Below are 16,748 nucleotides of genomic sequence, written 5' to 3'. Positions count from 1 at the left end.
TCGGTTCGGTTCAGTTTGATTTTTTTGCCTACCCCTAATAGTGATCCACGTCCTAACCGGCACAATCAAGAAAAAAGAAAACTAATGAACCTGAGATACTTGACCAGCACGGAAAAAGGGAAATATAATAGAACACTAAATGACTGTTATAAATTTAGAAATTCATATAGCATTTACAAATCCAAATAAAATATATAGATTTTCAAATTAATCTAACCTATAAATTTTAATTAGTGTTTATAAATCCAAGCTTTCCTTAGATTTGAGTTTTTGTATTTTTTTTACAAAAAAATCTATACAAATCTATTCAAATCCAATATGAAATCAAATAAATTATTAAATTTGTATAATTGAATAACCTAATTTAAATTAGAATTTATAGATAATCAAGACCAATAAAACACGATTCTGATGATATATATTTAAAAATTATATATACAATAACACTATATAATCTAGTTTAGACTTACAAGATCCTTAAAATATATGTCAACCAATAAACGTAATTTAGTGACCGTTAAAAATTAAAAGAGGTGAAAACGGAAATAAAAATATGTAAAAAGGAAAGTGAACACACATACAAGTTTATTAATCTTTATAAATACCAAACCTAATCAACTACCAAACCTTATCAAGGAAACTCACTTTCGATTCACATTTTAGTTTCCTGTCTTTCAGATCACTCACTATTGGAATGTTGAAATTGAGTTTCAACTGTTAGAATACATGCAATGAAGGTGTTGAGATATTGAATTCAACATCCATTAGGAAATTTTAACATGTTAATAAAATTCTATGCATGCTAGTTTTGTCACATGGCGCAAATTGATTGGGTGAGAATATTGTGCAGATTTATTTTATTTTTATCTTCATCCAATAATTCAAATTTATTTATTATATAATATTCTTATTTATAAGGTATACCTTCAGTTTCAGTGTAGAAACGAAGAAGAAAGAATTGGTGGCTACAGAGAAGGTATACCTTTAGTTTCAGTGTATACCTTCTCTGTAGCCACCAATTCTTTCTTCTTCGTCTCTTCAGAGATTCCTGTCACCACCTCATCAATATCGGTCTATTCAGCTTCAGCATAAGCAACTGTCACCATAAAATCTTCCTTCTTCGCCTTCTCTTTCTTCTTCTTCTTTGCCTTCTCTTTCTTCTTGTTAGTTGGTTTACAGAGCTTTTCAATCTCAGTGTCGGTGAGTCTTGGCTTCTTTGATGTTTCTTCTCTCTCTGCTGCACATCTTTTGGAGTATCTCTCATAACCCCTCAATCTAGCGGGATCCTTTACACAGAAGACCAACTTGTTGAAGATGTGATTTCTCTCTCTTGCCCATACGATCCTCCACTTTGATGAGATCTTCCTCTTTCTTTTGCATCTCTTCTTTCATGAAAAAGTTGGCTAAATAGGTTTCATAGCGACTAAAAAGCGCATCTTCTTCTTCTTTACCCGTCTTCCTCATCGACGATATCAGAAGCTCACGGTAAATCCTGGTCTTCACTTCGTCAGTCTCGAAACTCAACGACATCATCTGACTTCCTGATTACGTTCTTTAGATCCCCTGCAAAGAGCAACAAGCTAAATAAGTAACTTCAGAATCTAACTAAGCTGAAGAGAGATACGAGTATGGTGCAAGAATTTAACTTCAGAATCAAAATCTATGGTAGGCAATGTAGAGCGCAATCAATATCTAACTCCAGAATCATTGGAAAACAGTGTACATGGCAAAATCTAAGTAATCTAACTTCAAGATCAAAATCTAAATTCAGAATGTAGCTTCCGAATCAAAATCTATGGCGTCTATAGCGATCAACTACGAGAGATGATAAATCTAAGTAACCTAACTTCAAGATCAAAATCTAAATTCAGAATGTAGCTTCCGAATCAAAATCTATGGCGTTCCTATAGCGATCAACTACGAGAGATGATAGATCTAAGTAACCTAACTTCTATATTTTTTTTTAAATTGTAGAAATTTTTGAAAGCATTAGTAATACAAATTGTATAATTTTATAAAATAATAATATTTTGAAATTTGAAATGTTATATATGAATATATTTATTTTATAGATGATGCATAAGCTATTACCATATTTTAAAAATATTTTCCAAAAATAAATATCAATACTAAATGTAATATATGAATTATTACAATATTCTAATAAGTTTGCCAAAAATATAAATCAACATTAAATAAAATTATCCAAGTAATATTTTTTGGAAGCCATGTCATCAATTTCATTAACCATGTCATATTTGTTTTGTGAAATTGATTGTAGAGATGACACATGGCAAAATCACTTCGCAAATATAGTCTAAGGGATTAAAGGGCTATTTTCCTCCATTTCTCGTTTTCATTTTTTTCAAGTCAAATCAAATGGTTCTTTCTTCTAAACCGCCCAATCTATTAATATCTTCGTCCATTTCTTCACCAATTTCAGTTTCTTTCATTCAAATTAAATTAACTTCTCTTCAGATAATTAAATAATTTGTTTTATATAAATAAATGAACTTATAAGCTTTCCTTATTACTTGTCTTCAGAAAATTAACCAATTTATTGTTTATCATAAACCCCTCAAATTAAATACTTTCTGTTGCTTTTTTTTGCAATTAATGATAATTTTGCATAAACTACTACCTTGTATTTTATATGACTACCGAGAATCAAACACAAAATCGAACTTTCTCCATAATCTCAAAACTTTCTTCTCTAGTCACTGTTTTGTTGTAGAAGAGATAACGAGGAGACGCAGTAACACCGGGACGGTATTTTTAAAACAAACAAAATGTTGACGAAAAAATAAATCCGCTGCCGGGCTTCGAACTCGGAAAGTTCATCTCATTGAGAATGAAGTTTTAACCTTTGTGCTACAGCGAAACTTCTGCTAGTATTGCATTTGTATATATTTTATATGACTACCGAGAATCGAACACAAAATCGAACTTTCTCCATAATCTTGAAGCTTTCTTCTCTAGTCACTGTTTTGTTGTAGAAGAGATAACGAGGAGACGCAGTAACACCGGGACGGTATTTTTAAAACAAACAAAATGTTGACGAAAAAATAAATCCGCTGCCAGGCTTCGAACCCGGAAAGTTCATCTCATTGAGAATGAAGTTTTAACCTTTGTGCTACAGCGAAACTTCTGCTAGTATTGCATTTGTATATATTTTATATGACTACCGAGAATCGAACACAAAATCGAACTTTCTCCATAATCTTGAAGCTTTCTTCTCTAGCCACTGTTTTGTTGTAGAAAAGATAACGATGAGACGCAGTAACACCGGGACGGTATTTTAAAACAAACAAAATGTTGACGAATAATTAATCCGCTGCCGGACTTCGAACCCGAAAATTTCAACTCATTGAGAATGAAATTTTGACCTTTGTGCTACAGCGAAACTTCTGCTAGTTTTACATTTGTATATATTTTATATGACTACCGAGAATCGAATACAAAATCGAACTTTCTCCATAATCTTAAAGCTTTTTTCTCTAGTCACTGTTTTGTTGTAAAAGAGATAACGAGAAGACGCAGTAACACCGAGGCGGTATTTTTAAAACAAACAATTGACGAAAAAATAAATCCGCTGCCGGGCTTCGAACCCGGAAAGTTCAGCTCATTCAGAATGAAAATTTAACATTTGTGCTACAGCAGAACTTCTGCTAATATTACATTTGTATATATTTTATATGCTACCGAGAATCGAACACAAAAAACGATGTGTGAAGATATTGGTTTTGTTGTTGCAAGATCTCACTGGACGCTGTCCCGTTAATAAAGCGTCAGAAATGAGCTGCCATAACCGTTAAGAGACCAATCATACAAATACATTGTGCAGACTAATTTAAAAAAAACGTGAAAATAATTGCATTCATATTTACTGGTAAAGTCCAAAGAAGACGATCTTAAAAAGACATGAACAAATCCAAAAACAATCAATTTCAAAGACAAAAAAAGAAACATTCAATATTTCAAAATTGAAAGAACTCTTTCTCAGCATCTTTGAGTTTCTTCCATTGATTGCCTGCTTCAGTAGACAAGTATGCATTGTAGCAAGAATGCAATACTCTAACTAACATCGTAGCCATTAAGTTTGTATCCCATACTTAATCTTTCAACTATTAAGAATAAAACCAATCCTGTTCTAACCCCCAAGTGAGGTACACCGTAAACAGAAAAAGGCAAAAGATCTCAACAGATGTCCACAACTTTTTGTCTGCTTGAATCCGGCGAGAAGCTCAAGGAATCCCTTATAGCTACAACATCAGAGATACTCTCAGTTATAGCTACAACTTCTCGGATAAAGCTTATGTCTTATGTTCAGACATATAAAAACTTGCAATAGACAGGATAACATATAAAGTTACCTTCACCTGCTCCTCTTGATTTTCATCATCTCTCACAGCTACAGTTGCAACAGGACGAAGAAACTCACCGTCTCTTTCATCAGCAGTACCATCTTAAAAGTAAACAATAGATAGCATAAATTAATTTGGTCAAAACTCTGGTATAATTAGTGATTCACATCCTAAACAATCAAGAAAAAACAACAACCATTGAACCTGAGATACTTGACCAACACGGAAAAAGAGGAAATAGAATAAAACGTCAAATGACCGTTAGAGATTTGTTTCAATAAAAGAAAAAAGAAAAAAAAAAGGAAATAACATATGCAAAATAACAGATACAATAAAGAGGTGAAAAGGAAAAAAAAAACAGAGGTGAAAAAAAGGAAAGTGAACACGTTTGAAATCTTATAAATACCAAAGCTACTCAACTTTCTCATCTCAGTTTCCCGTGTGTCTCTCACAACAAACGATATTTGCCCTAACTCTCTCTCATAAAGCAAAACAATGGATACTAAATCATCATCATCGAGGTTCCTCGATATCCAAGTAACCGCTAGGGTTCAATCTTCCTCCTCGTACTCCTCAGAGGTTATCATCTTTCAATCTCACCACGTGGAGATACTCTTACAAGACAAGCCCAACGGTTCTTCTCTCATCGAAACCCTAGGCTCCTGCCCGGACCCTCGCCACAAGGACTCTACTCTCTCCCTTGCTTTCGATAACCTCACACCGAGCTACATCTTCCAGCGCCTCTTCAATAAATTGAAGGACTACGACTTGTCAAAGCACATAAAGGAATGTACTATTGGTGAATTTCAAAGGCGAGACTTGCCGCAGGGGCAACCACTGCTCATCACCGTTGTTGTGAAATCAACACGCAAAGTGTATTTGGAAAGAGAGGAGATGTGTTCAATATGTTTCGAAGATTTCGAGAGTAAACCAATGCGCTTGTTCCCCGGTTGCTTCCATCAGTTTCATAGAGAGTGTCTTTTTGAATGGATCGAGAGAAGAGGCCATGACTCTTGCCCTCTCTGCCGCCATCTTTTCGAATAAAATTGGGACTTCATTGTGTGTTTTTGCTGATACGTATCTCTCTCAACTGCAATTAGGGTTTTTACATGTCTTTTTTTGTTTTTTCTTACTTGGCTCATTAAGGGTTTCTAAATCTTGTGTGTGTTTGTATTAATACAATATCTTGTTTGAAACAGTTTATGATATATGCAGTAAGACTCCTTTTCTCGGTTTTGAAACCAATCTTGTTTCTTTTACTTCAAAAGATACTGTTACTTGTATTATATCATTCGATCACCAAAAGAGATCAGTTTCACAATCTCTAAAAGCAAAATAGACAGCTCTGCAGTAATAATGGATAGATAGATTTTCTTTTTAATTACAAAACATATATAGAACGAAAATCGAGCACAAACATAACGGGACACACTGCTTTTGTCAAACAACTACGACCTGAATAATGCTGAAACATCACCAGACAAATTGAGCAAACATTTAGAGTTCCCGAGTTAAACATTTTGTTCTACTTTTATGTACTACGAAAGACAGAACGGTATAGGTAAGGAAGGCGATTAAGTGAAAAAAAAAAAAAAAAAAAACATTGAATGTTCCTGGCCTGCAAAAGGCAAAAAGGCAAAGACATAGGTAAGATATATCTGGCTGAGACAACTGAATGCTCAAACCATGACATCAAGTTTCAGCAACAAGGAAAGAGTTTCATGCTCTGCTTAGTACTACTCTGAATGCTCTCACTTAAGAAGAGTTATCAAAATACCTGAAAGCGAACCTTTGTCTAGGGTCAGTGAGTAGCACCCTCTTGTCAGTGTCTCCTGCAATACTATCCAATAGAGCATACAGATGAAGACTCTGGTGCTCCGTTTTGTAAGGAGAAGTACTGATTAGTTTTTCTTCTGTCTAAAAACCACGCATTAGAGTATTCTTATTCTCTAATCATCAGAAAGATCCAAATTCCAGGATATAATAAAAGTGCAGAATCTTTTAGGGGATTGCAGGTTATATAATCGTAATTTAAGCAAGTTGAGAAGGCTTTTTAATGGTGGCACAAATTAGATGTCATAAAAGTTCAAGAAAGAACTCACCAGAAACAGTTGCCCGCTTCTGTAGACAAACCAATGCATTGTAGCAAGTTTCCAAAGAGTGAGAGCCTTGTCTGAAGATGACTACTACTATTGGCTAAATTCTTCTAGCATTGATATCCTTCAACATTCCTTTATAGGACAAAACCAATACTCTAACAACTAATATCGTAGCCATTAAGTTTGTATCCCATACTTATTAAGAATAAAACCAATCCTGTACTAACCCAAGTGAGGCACCCCGTAAAACATAAAAGGCAAAAGATGTCAACATGAATAAACTACAAATTCTTGAATAAATCTTATTTCAACATATAGAAACTTGCAACAGACAGGACACAATGGACAACGGAGGCAAATTCATTGTGGACTCTGTATAAACGAAATTTCCAATTGATATGAGAGAACAAAAAGGGAATGTCAAATTTGTTATTTAAGATATGAATTGTAAACACTAGGGTTGCATATAGAGCAAAGTGCAGCCAGCTAGCTATTACATGATTTGACTTTGTACCTTACTCAGTATCTCTTGCCAAAACTCAGTAGTAGTATACACACAAAGGCTCCAAAACTCTTTGAGGTTGCTAATTCTTACAACACGTATCTTTCTTTATACAGATTCTTTAGGGATTAGTTGCATTTCGAAAATTAAATCTACTAACCTTCTCTGAGGTCTGCTGATGACGTGCTTTCTCCAGCTCAGAAACTCATAGCTTCATCATCTCTGCCATCAACAGGCATGCCTGCCTGATGATTTCACTTTCTTTCACACCTCAGAAGTGAGTGTTCCTCGAAAGACCGTATGGAGATTCTCTCCAAGAGTGTTGGCCAGTCTTCCCCAAGCTGTTGTGGATTCAACTCCATAGCGGTTCTAAAATCAACCAGAGACACAGAATGCTCATCTTGTCCTCTGCCAGGAGTTTGTATTTGCACACCGTTAACCATCTTCTGACTCTGACGCTTGACTAGACCTTGTTCTATTCCATTTGTGGACCGAGTTCCGACCAAATCAACGCACGATTTGATAAGCTTCTTCAGATAAACATCCAACACAGCATTCAACGTATTAGCACACTCAGTAGAAACCCCTTCAAGACCATGTGCTACTGCAATATTCTCCATCCTTTTCCTAAGCATCTCTGTGTCTGGTAACCCACCACTCATTACGTCAGCGCTGGTTGAGACGGGAACCATTTTTCTACCGGAACAACCACCAACACTAGCTGAACTAAACTGAATCCCTATAGGTGCAACCAGAGGACTAGCTAACAGATTTACCCTCGCCTGCTCCTCTTGATTTTCATCATCTCTCATAGCTACAGTTGCAACCTGTTCTTCTTCACATGGTATTCTCAGTTTTGCAACAGGACGAAGAAACTCACCGTCTCTTTCGTCAGCAGCACCATATCTTCCTAATCTATGATGATCACCACCTCTTCTGTCTTCTCTACAAACTGGCTGTTCAACCTTCTCTATTTAATATGACTACCGAGAATCGAACACAAAATCGAACTTTCTCCATAATCTTAAAGCTTTCTTCTCTAGTCACTGTTTTGTTGTAGAAGAGATAACTAGGAGAAGCAGTAACACCGGGACGGTATTTTTAAAACAAACAAAATGTTGACGAAAAAATAAATCCGCTGCCGGGCTTCAAACCCGGAAAGTTCATCTCATTGAGAATGAAGTTTTAACCTTTGTGCCACAGCGAAACTTCTACTAGTATTGCATTTGTATATATTTTATATGACTACCGAGAATCGAACACAAAATCGAACTTTCTCCATAATCTTGAAGCTTTCTTCTCTAGTTACTGTTTTGTTGTAGAAGAGATAACGATGAGACGCAGTAACACCGGGACGGTATTTTAAAACAAACAAAATGTTGACGAATAATTAATCCGCTGCCGGATTTCGAACCCAAAAATTTCAGCTCATTGAGAATGAAGTTTTAACCTTTGTGCTACAGCGGAACTTCTGCTAGTTTTACATTTGTATATATTTTATATGACTACCGAGAATCGAATACAAAATCGAACTTTCTCTATAATCTTAAAGGTTTCTTCTCTAGTCACTGTTTTGTTGTAAAAGAGATAACGAGGAGACGCAGTAACACCGGGGCGGTATTTTTAAAACAAACAATTGACGAAAAAATAAATCTGCTGCCGGGCTTCGAACCCGGAAAGTTCAGCTCATTGAGAATGAAATTTTAACCTTTGTGCTACAGCAGAACTTCTGCTAGTATTACATTTGTATATATTTTATATGCTACCAAGAATCGAACACAAAAACGATGTGTGAAGATATTGGTTTTGTTGTTGCAAGATCTCACTGGACGCTGTCCCGTTAATAAAGCGTCAGAAATGAGCTGCCATAGCCGTTAAGAAACCAATCATACAAATAGATTGTGCAGACTATTTTAAAAAAACTTGAAAATAATTGCATTCATATTTACTGGTAAAGTCCAAAGAAGACGATCTTAAAAAGACATGAACAAATCCAAAAACAATCAATTTCAAAGACAAAAAAAGAAACATTCAATATTTCAAAATTGAAAGAACTCTTTCTCAGCATCTTTGAGTTTCTTCCATTGATTGCCTGCTTCAGTAGACAAGTATGCATTGTAGCAAGAATGCAATACTCTAACTAACATCGTAGCCATTAAGTTTGTATCCCATACTTAATCTTTCAACTATTAAGAATAAAACCAATCCTGTTCTAACCCCCAAGTGAGGTACACCGTAAACAGAAAAAGGCAAAAGATCTCAACAGATGTCCACAACTTTTTGTCTGCTTGAATCCGGCGAGAAGCTCAAGGAATCCCTTATAGCTACAACATCAGAGATACTCTCAGTTATAGCTACAACTTCTCGGATAAAGCTTATGTCTTATGTTCAGACATATAAAAACTTGCAATAGACAGGATAACATATAAAGTTACCTTCACCTGCTCCTCTTGATTTTCATCATCTCTCACAGCTACAGTTGCAACAGGACGAAGAAACTCACCGTCTCTTTCATCAGCAGTACCATCTTAAAAGTAAACAATAGATAGCATAAATTAATTTGGTCAAAACTCTGGTATAATTAGTGATTCACATCCTAAACAATCAAGAAAAAACAACAACCATTGAACCTGAGATACTTGACCAACACGGAAAAAGAGGAAATAGAATAAAACGTCAAATGACCGTTAGAGATTTGTTTCAATAAAAGAAAAAAGAAAAAAAAAAGGAAATAACATATGCAAAATAACAGATACAATAAAGAGGTGAAAAGGAAAAAAAAAACAGAGGTGAAAAAAAGGAAAGTGAACACGTTTGAAATCTTATAAATACCAAAGCTACTCAACTTTCTCATCTCAGTTTCCCGTGTGTCTCTCACAACAAACGATATTTGCCCTAACTCTCTCTCATAAAGCAAAACAATGGATACTAAATCATCATCATCGAGGTTCCTCGATATCCAAGTAACCGCTAGGGTTCAATCTTCCTCCTCGTACTCCTCAGAGGTTATCATCTTTCAATCTCACCACGTGGAGATACTCTTACAAGACAAGCCCAACGGTTCTTCTCTCATCGAAACCCTAGGCTCCTGCCCGGACCCTCGCCACAAGGACTCTACTCTCTCCCTTGCTTTCGATAACCTCACACCGAGCTACATCTTCCAGCGCCTCTTCAATAAATTGAAGGACTACGACTTGTCAAAGCACATAAAGGAATGTACTATTGGTGAATTTCAAAGGCGAGACTTGCCGCAGGGGCAACCACTGCTCATCACCGTTGTTGTGAAATCAACACGCAAAGTGTATTTGGAAAGAGAGGAGATGTGTTCAATATGTTTCGAAGATTTCGAGAGTAAACCAATGCGCTTGTTCCCCGGTTGCTTCCATCAGTTTCATAGAGAGTGTCTTTTTGAATGGATCGAGAGAAGAGGCCATGACTCTTGCCCTCTCTGCCGCCATCCTTTCGAATAAAATTGGGACTTCATTGTGTGTTTTTGTTGATCCCTATCTCTCTCAACTGCAATTAGGGTTTTTACATGTCCTTGTTACTTGGCTCATTAAGTGTTTCTCATCTGTGTGTGTGTTTGTATTAATACAATATCTTGTTTGTAACAGTTTATGATATATGCTGTAAGATTCCTTTTCTCTGTTTTGAAACCAATCTTTGTTTCTTTTACTTGAAAAGATACTGTTACTTGTATTATCATTCGATCACCAAAATAGATCAGTTACACAATCTCTAAAAGCAAAATAGAAGGAAAATCGAGCACAAACATAAGACATCAGACAAATTGAGACCTGAATAATGGTAAAACATCAGACAAATTGAGCAATCATTTACAGTTCCCTAGTTAAACAGCTTTTTCTACTTTTATGTACTGCAAAAGACAGAACGGTATTGGTAAGAGAGACGATCAAGTGAAAAAAAAAAAAAACATTTAAAGTTCCTGGTCTGCAAAATGCAAAAAGGCAGAGAAAAAGGTAAGATATATCTGTCTTAGACAACTGAATGCTCAAACCACGACATCAAGTTTCATACTGAATGCTCTCACTTAAGAAGAGTTATCAAAATACCTGAGAGCGAACATTTATCCAGTGACAGTGAGTAGTAGCACCCTCTTGTCAGTGTCTCCTGTAAAATATTATCCAATAGAGCATACGGATAAAAGTCAAAATTGAGAGAGAGCCTATTATTAATGAAGCAGGTTCAATAAAACAAGAGGCTGAAGAGGGAATTAAGTTATAGGGAAGTCTTGACTAATTTGAAAAGCTCCTTTAACGTAGCTAAAGTAACTGAAACACTTTTGGTTATAATTTGGGAAACTTAATGGGACGCTAGTCAAGAACACAAGAAAATATAACCACAAACAAAAAAAAACTGTCTGAATCAAAAGTGAATGAAAGAACATAAACTGAATCAAATCTATTTCTTTGTTTCCCTTTAAACATATGATGTTTTGATCTCTGTGATTCTAAGGAAGGGGTATACAAAAAAAAAGACTAAGTTTGGAAGGTACACTGTATTATTATTATGTGCAAGAGTAGCTGCAGATGAAGACTCTGGTGCTCCATTTTGTAATGGGAAATGCTGATTAGTTGTTCTTCCGTCTAAAAACCACACATTAGAGTAATCTCTCAGCTACTCTTTTCGGGTTAGTTGTATTAACATATATATATATATATCATATATATTTTTACATATATATATTGGATTATCGGTTTGGTTCGGTTTGGTTCGGTTTAAACCCAAACCAATCCAAACCGTCCGGGTTGAGTAAAACATAAACCAATTGGGTTACATAAAGAGCACGGTTTGGTTTGGTTCGGTTTAACTTTGGTTTGGTTGGTTCGGTTCGGTTCGGTTTGATTTTTTTGCCCACCCCTAATAGTGATCCACGTCCTAACCGGCACAATCAAGAAAAAAGAAAACTAATGAACCTGAGATACTTGACCAGCACGGAAAAACGGAAATATAATAGAACACTAAATGACTGTTATAAATTTAGAAATTCATATAGCATTTACAAATCCAAATAAAATATATAGATTTTCAAATTAATCTAACCTATAAATTTTAATTAGTGTTTATAAATCCAAGCTTTCCTTAGATTTGAGTTTTTGTATTTTTTTTACAAAAAAATCTATACAAATCCATTCAAATCCAATATGAAATCAAATAAATTATTAAATTTGTATAATTGAATAACCTAATTTAAATTAGAATTTATAGATAATCAAGACCAATAAAACATGATTCTGATGATATATATTTAAAATTATATATACAATAACACTATATAATCTAGTTTAGACTTACAAGATCCTTAAAATATATGTCAACCAATAAACGTAATTTAGTGACCATTAAAAATTAAAAGAGGTGAAAACGGAAATAAAAATATGTAAAAAGGAAAGTGAACACACATACAAGTTTATTAATCTTTATAAATACCAAACCTAATCAACTACCAAACCTTATCAAGGAAACTCACTTTCGATTCACATTTTAGTTTCCTGTCTTTCAGACCACTCACTATTGGAATGTTGAAATTGAGTTTCAACTGTTAGAATACCTGCAATGAAGGTGTTGAGATATTGAATTCAACATCCGTTAGGAAATTTTAACATGTTAATAAAATTCTATGCATGCTAGTTTTGTCACATGGCGTAAATTGATTGGGTGAGAATATTGTGCAGATTTATTTTATTTTTATCTTCATCCAATAATTCAAATTTATTTATTATATAATATTCTTATTTTTAAGGTATACCTTCAGTTTCAGTGTAGAAACGAAGAAGAAAGAATTGGTGGCTACAGAGAAGGTATACCTTCAGTTTCAGTGTATACCTTCTCTGTAGCCACCAATTCTTTCTTCTTCGCCTCTTCAGAGATCCCTGTCACCACCTCATCAATATCAGTCTATTCAGCTTCAGCATAAGCAACTGTCACCACAAAATCTTCCTTCTTCGCCTTCTCTTTCTTCTTCTTCTTTGCCTTCTCTTTCTTCTTGTTAGTTGGTTTACAGAGCTTTTCAATCTTTGTGTCGGTGAATCTTGGCTTCTTTGCTGTTTCTTCTCTCTCTGCTGCGCACCTTTTGGAGTATCTCTCATAACCCCTCAATCTAGCGGGATCCTTTACACAGAAGACCAACTTGTTGAAGATGTGATTTCTCTCTCTTGCCCATACGATCCTCCACTTTGATGAGATCTTCCTCTTTCTTTTGCATCTCTTCTTTCGTGAAAAAGTTGGCTAAATAGGTTTCATAGCGACTAAAAAGCGCATCATCTTCTTCTTTACCCGTCTTCCTCATCGATGATATCAGAAGCTCACGGTAAATCCTGGTCTTCACTTCGTCAGTCTCGAAACTCAACGACATCATCTGACTTCCTGATTACGTTCTTTAGATCCCCTGCAAAGAGCAACAAGCTAAATAAGTAACTTCAGAATCTAACTAAGCTGAAGAGAGATACGAGTATGGTGCAAGAATTTAACTTCAGAATCAAAATCTATGGTAGGCAATGTAGAGCGCAATTAATATCTAACTCCAGAATCATTGGAAAACAGTGTACATGGCAAAATCTAAGTAACCTAACTTCAAGATCAAAATCTAAATTCAGAATGTAGCTTCCGAATCAAAATCTATGGCGTCTATAGCGATCAACTACGAGAGATGATAAATCTAAGTAACCTAACTTCAAGATCAAAATCTAAATTCAGAATGTAGCTTCCGAATCAAAATCTATGGCGTTCCTATAGCGATCAACTACGAGAGATGATAGATCTAAGTAACCTAACTTCTATATTTTTTTTTAAATTGTAGAAATTTTTGAAAGTTTTAGTAATACAAATTGTATAATTTTATAAAATAATAATATTTTGAAATTTGAAATGTTATATATGAATATATTTATTTTATAGATGATGCATAAGCTATTACCATATTTTAAAAATATTTGCCAAAAATAAATATCAATACTAAATGTAATATATGAATTATTACAATATTCTAATAAGTTTGCCAAAAATATAAATCAACATTAAATAAAATTATCCAAGTAATATTTTTTGGAAGCCATGTCATCAATTTCATTAACCATGTCATATTTGTTTTGTGAAATTGATTGTAGAAATGACACATGACAAAATCACTTCGCAAATATAGTCTAGGGGATTAAAGGGCTATTTTCCTCCATTTCTCGTTTTCATTTTTTTCAAGTCAAATCAAATGGTTCTTTCTTCTAAACCGCCCCAATCTATTAATATCTTCGTCCATTTCTTCACCAATTTCAGTTTCTTTCATTCAAATTAAATTAACTTCTCTTCAGATAATTAAATAATTTGTTTTATATAAATAAATGAACTTATAAGCTTTCCTTATTACTTGTCTTCAGAAAATTAACCAATTTATTGTTTATCCTAAACCCCTCAAATTAAATACTTTATGTTGCTTTTTTTTGCAATTAATGATAATTTTGCATAAACTACTACCTTGTATTTTATATGACTACCGAGAATCAAACACAAAATCAAACTTTCTCCATAATCTTGAAGATTTCTTCTCTAGTCACCGTTCTGTAGTAGAAGAGATAACGAGGAAACGCAGTAACACCGCGACGGTATTTTTAAAACAAACAAAATGTTGACGAAAAATTAATCTGCTGCCGGACTTCGAACCCGAAAATTTCAGCTCATTGAGAATGAAGTTTTAACCTTTGTGCTACAGCAGAACTTCTGCTTGTTTTACATTTGTATATATTTAATATGACTACCGAGAATCGAACACAAAATCGAACTTTCTCCATAATCTCAAAGCTTTCTTCTCTAGTCACTGTTTTGTTGTAGAAGAGATAACGAGGAGACTTCTTCTCTAGTCACTGTTTTGTTGTAGAAGAGATAACGAGGAGACGCAGTAACACCGGGACGGTATTTTTAAAACAAACAAAATGTTGACGAAAAAATAAATCCGCTGCCGGGCTTCGAACCCGGAAAGTTCATCTCATTGAGAATGAAGTTTTAACCTTTGTGCTACAGCAAAACTTCTGCTAGTATTGCATTTGTATATATTTTATATGCTACCGAGAATCGAACACAAAAAACGATGTGTGAAGATATTGGTTTTGTTGTTGCAAGATCTCACTGGACGCTGTCCCGTTAATAAAGCGTCAGAAATGAGCTGCCATAACCGTTAAGAGACCAATCATACAAATACATTGTGCAGACTAATTTAAAAAAAAACGTGAAAATAATTGCATTCATATTTACTGGTAAAGTCCAAAGAAGACGATCTTAAAAAGACATGAACAAATCCAAAAACAATCAATTTCAAAGACAAAAAAAGAAACATTCAATATTTCAAAATTGAAAGAACTCTTTCTCAGCATCTTTGAGTTTCTTCCATTGATTGCCTGCTTCAGTAGACAAGTATGCATTGTAGCAAGAATGCAATACTCTAACTAACATCGTAGCCATTAAGTTTGTATCCCATACTTAATCTTTCAACTATTAAGAATAAAACCAATCCTGTTCTAACCCCCAAGTGAGGTACACCGTAAACAGAAAAAGGCAAAAGATCTCAACAGATGTCCACAACTTTTTCTCTGCTTGAATCTGGCGAGAAGCTCAAGGAATCCCTTATAGCTACAACATCAGAGATACTCTCAGTTATAGCTACAACTTCTCGGATAAAGCTTATGTCATATGTTCAGACATATAAAAACTTGCAATAGACAGGATAACATATAAAGTTACCCTCACCTGCTCCTCTTGATTTTCATCATCTCTCACAGCTACAGTTGCAACAGGACGAAGAAACTCACCGTCTCTTTCATCAGCAGTACCATCTTAAAAGTAAACAATAGATAGCACAAATTAATTTGGTCAAAACTTTGGTATAATTAATGATTCACATCCTAAACAATCAAGAAAAAACAACAACCATTGAACCTGAGATACTTGACCAACACGGAAAAAAAGGAAATAGAATAAAACGTCAAATGACCGTTAGAGATTTGTTTCAGTAAAAGAAAAAAGAAAAAAAAAAGGAAATAACATATGCAAAATAACAGATACAATAAAGAGGTGAAAAGGAAAAAAAAAACAGAGGTGAAAAAAAGGAAAGTGAACACGTTTGAAATCTTATAAATACCAAAGCTACTCAACTTTCTCATCTCAGTTTCCCGTGTGTCTCTCACAACAAACGATATTTGCCCTAACTCTCTCTCATAAAGCAAAACAATGGATACTAAATCATCATCATCGAGGTTCCTCGATATCCAAGTAACCGCTAGGGTTCAATCTTCCTCCTCGTACTCCTCAGAGGTTATCATCTTTCAATCTCACCACGTGGAGATACTCTTACAAGACAAGCCCAACGGTTCTTCTCTCATCGAAACCCTAGGCTCCTGCCCGGACCCTCGCCACAAGGACTCTACTCTCTCCCTTGCTTTCGATAACCTCACACCGAGCTACATCTTCCAGCGCCTCTTCAATAAATTGAAGGACTACGACTTGTCAAAGCACATAAAGGAATGTACTATTGGTGAATTTCAAAGGCGAGACTTGCCGCAGGGGCAACCACTGCTCATCACCGTTGTTGTGAAATCAACACGCAAAGTGTATTTGGAAAGAGAGGAGATGTGTTCAATATGTTTCGAAGATTTCGAGAGTAAACCAATGCGCTTGTTCCCCGGTTGCTTCCATCAGTTTCATAGAGAGTGTCTTTTTGAATGGATCGAGAGAAGAGGCCATGACTCTTGCCCTCTCTGCCGCCATCCTTTCGAATAA

General features: G+C 35.0%; 4 protein-coding genes across 4 annotated transcripts; 3 read left to right on the top strand and 1 right to left on the bottom strand.

Moving 5' to 3' along the window:
- The first annotated feature begins 4,859 nt into the window (after positions 1-4,859).
- Positions 4,860-5,408, top strand: LOC130495842 (probable E3 ubiquitin-protein ligase RHB1A). Its single transcript, XM_056987380.1, has one exon. The coding sequence runs from the start codon at positions 4,860-4,862 to the stop codon at positions 5,406-5,408; it is 549 nt and encodes a 182-aa protein (XP_056843360.1).
- A 302-nt stretch (positions 5,409-5,710) lies between these two features.
- LOC130495841 (uncharacterized) lies at positions 5,711-9,819 on the bottom strand. The gene is made up of 3 exons (XM_056987379.1): positions 9,798-9,819; positions 9,401-9,492; positions 5,711-7,930 (listed from the first exon to the last, which is right to left on the bottom strand). The coding sequence occupies exons 1-3, from the start codon at positions 9,817-9,819 to the stop codon at positions 7,220-7,222; spliced, it is 825 nt and encodes a 274-aa protein (XP_056843359.1). The 3' UTR covers positions 5,711-7,219.
- A 67-nt stretch (positions 9,820-9,886) lies between these two features.
- On the top strand, positions 9,887-10,435 carry LOC130495840 (probable E3 ubiquitin-protein ligase RHB1A). Its single transcript, XM_056987378.1, has one exon. It carries the CDS (start codon positions 9,887-9,889, stop codon positions 10,433-10,435), a length of 549 nt encoding a protein of 182 aa, XP_056843358.1.
- Positions 10,436-16,199: 5,764 nt separating this feature from the next.
- LOC130495839 (probable E3 ubiquitin-protein ligase RHB1A) lies at positions 16,200-16,748 on the top strand. Its single transcript, XM_056987377.1, has one exon. It carries the CDS (start codon positions 16,200-16,202, stop codon positions 16,746-16,748), a length of 549 nt encoding a protein of 182 aa, XP_056843357.1.

Source organism: Raphanus sativus, chromosome 6 (genome assembly GCF_000801105.2).
Source record: "Raphanus sativus cultivar WK10039 chromosome 6, ASM80110v3, whole genome shotgun sequence".
In the NCBI taxonomy this organism is placed as follows: Eukaryota; Viridiplantae; Streptophyta; class Magnoliopsida; order Brassicales; family Brassicaceae; genus Raphanus; species Raphanus sativus.
Note: the sequence above shows the minus strand (reverse complement) of the source record. Positions and strands in the feature narration are given on the sequence as shown.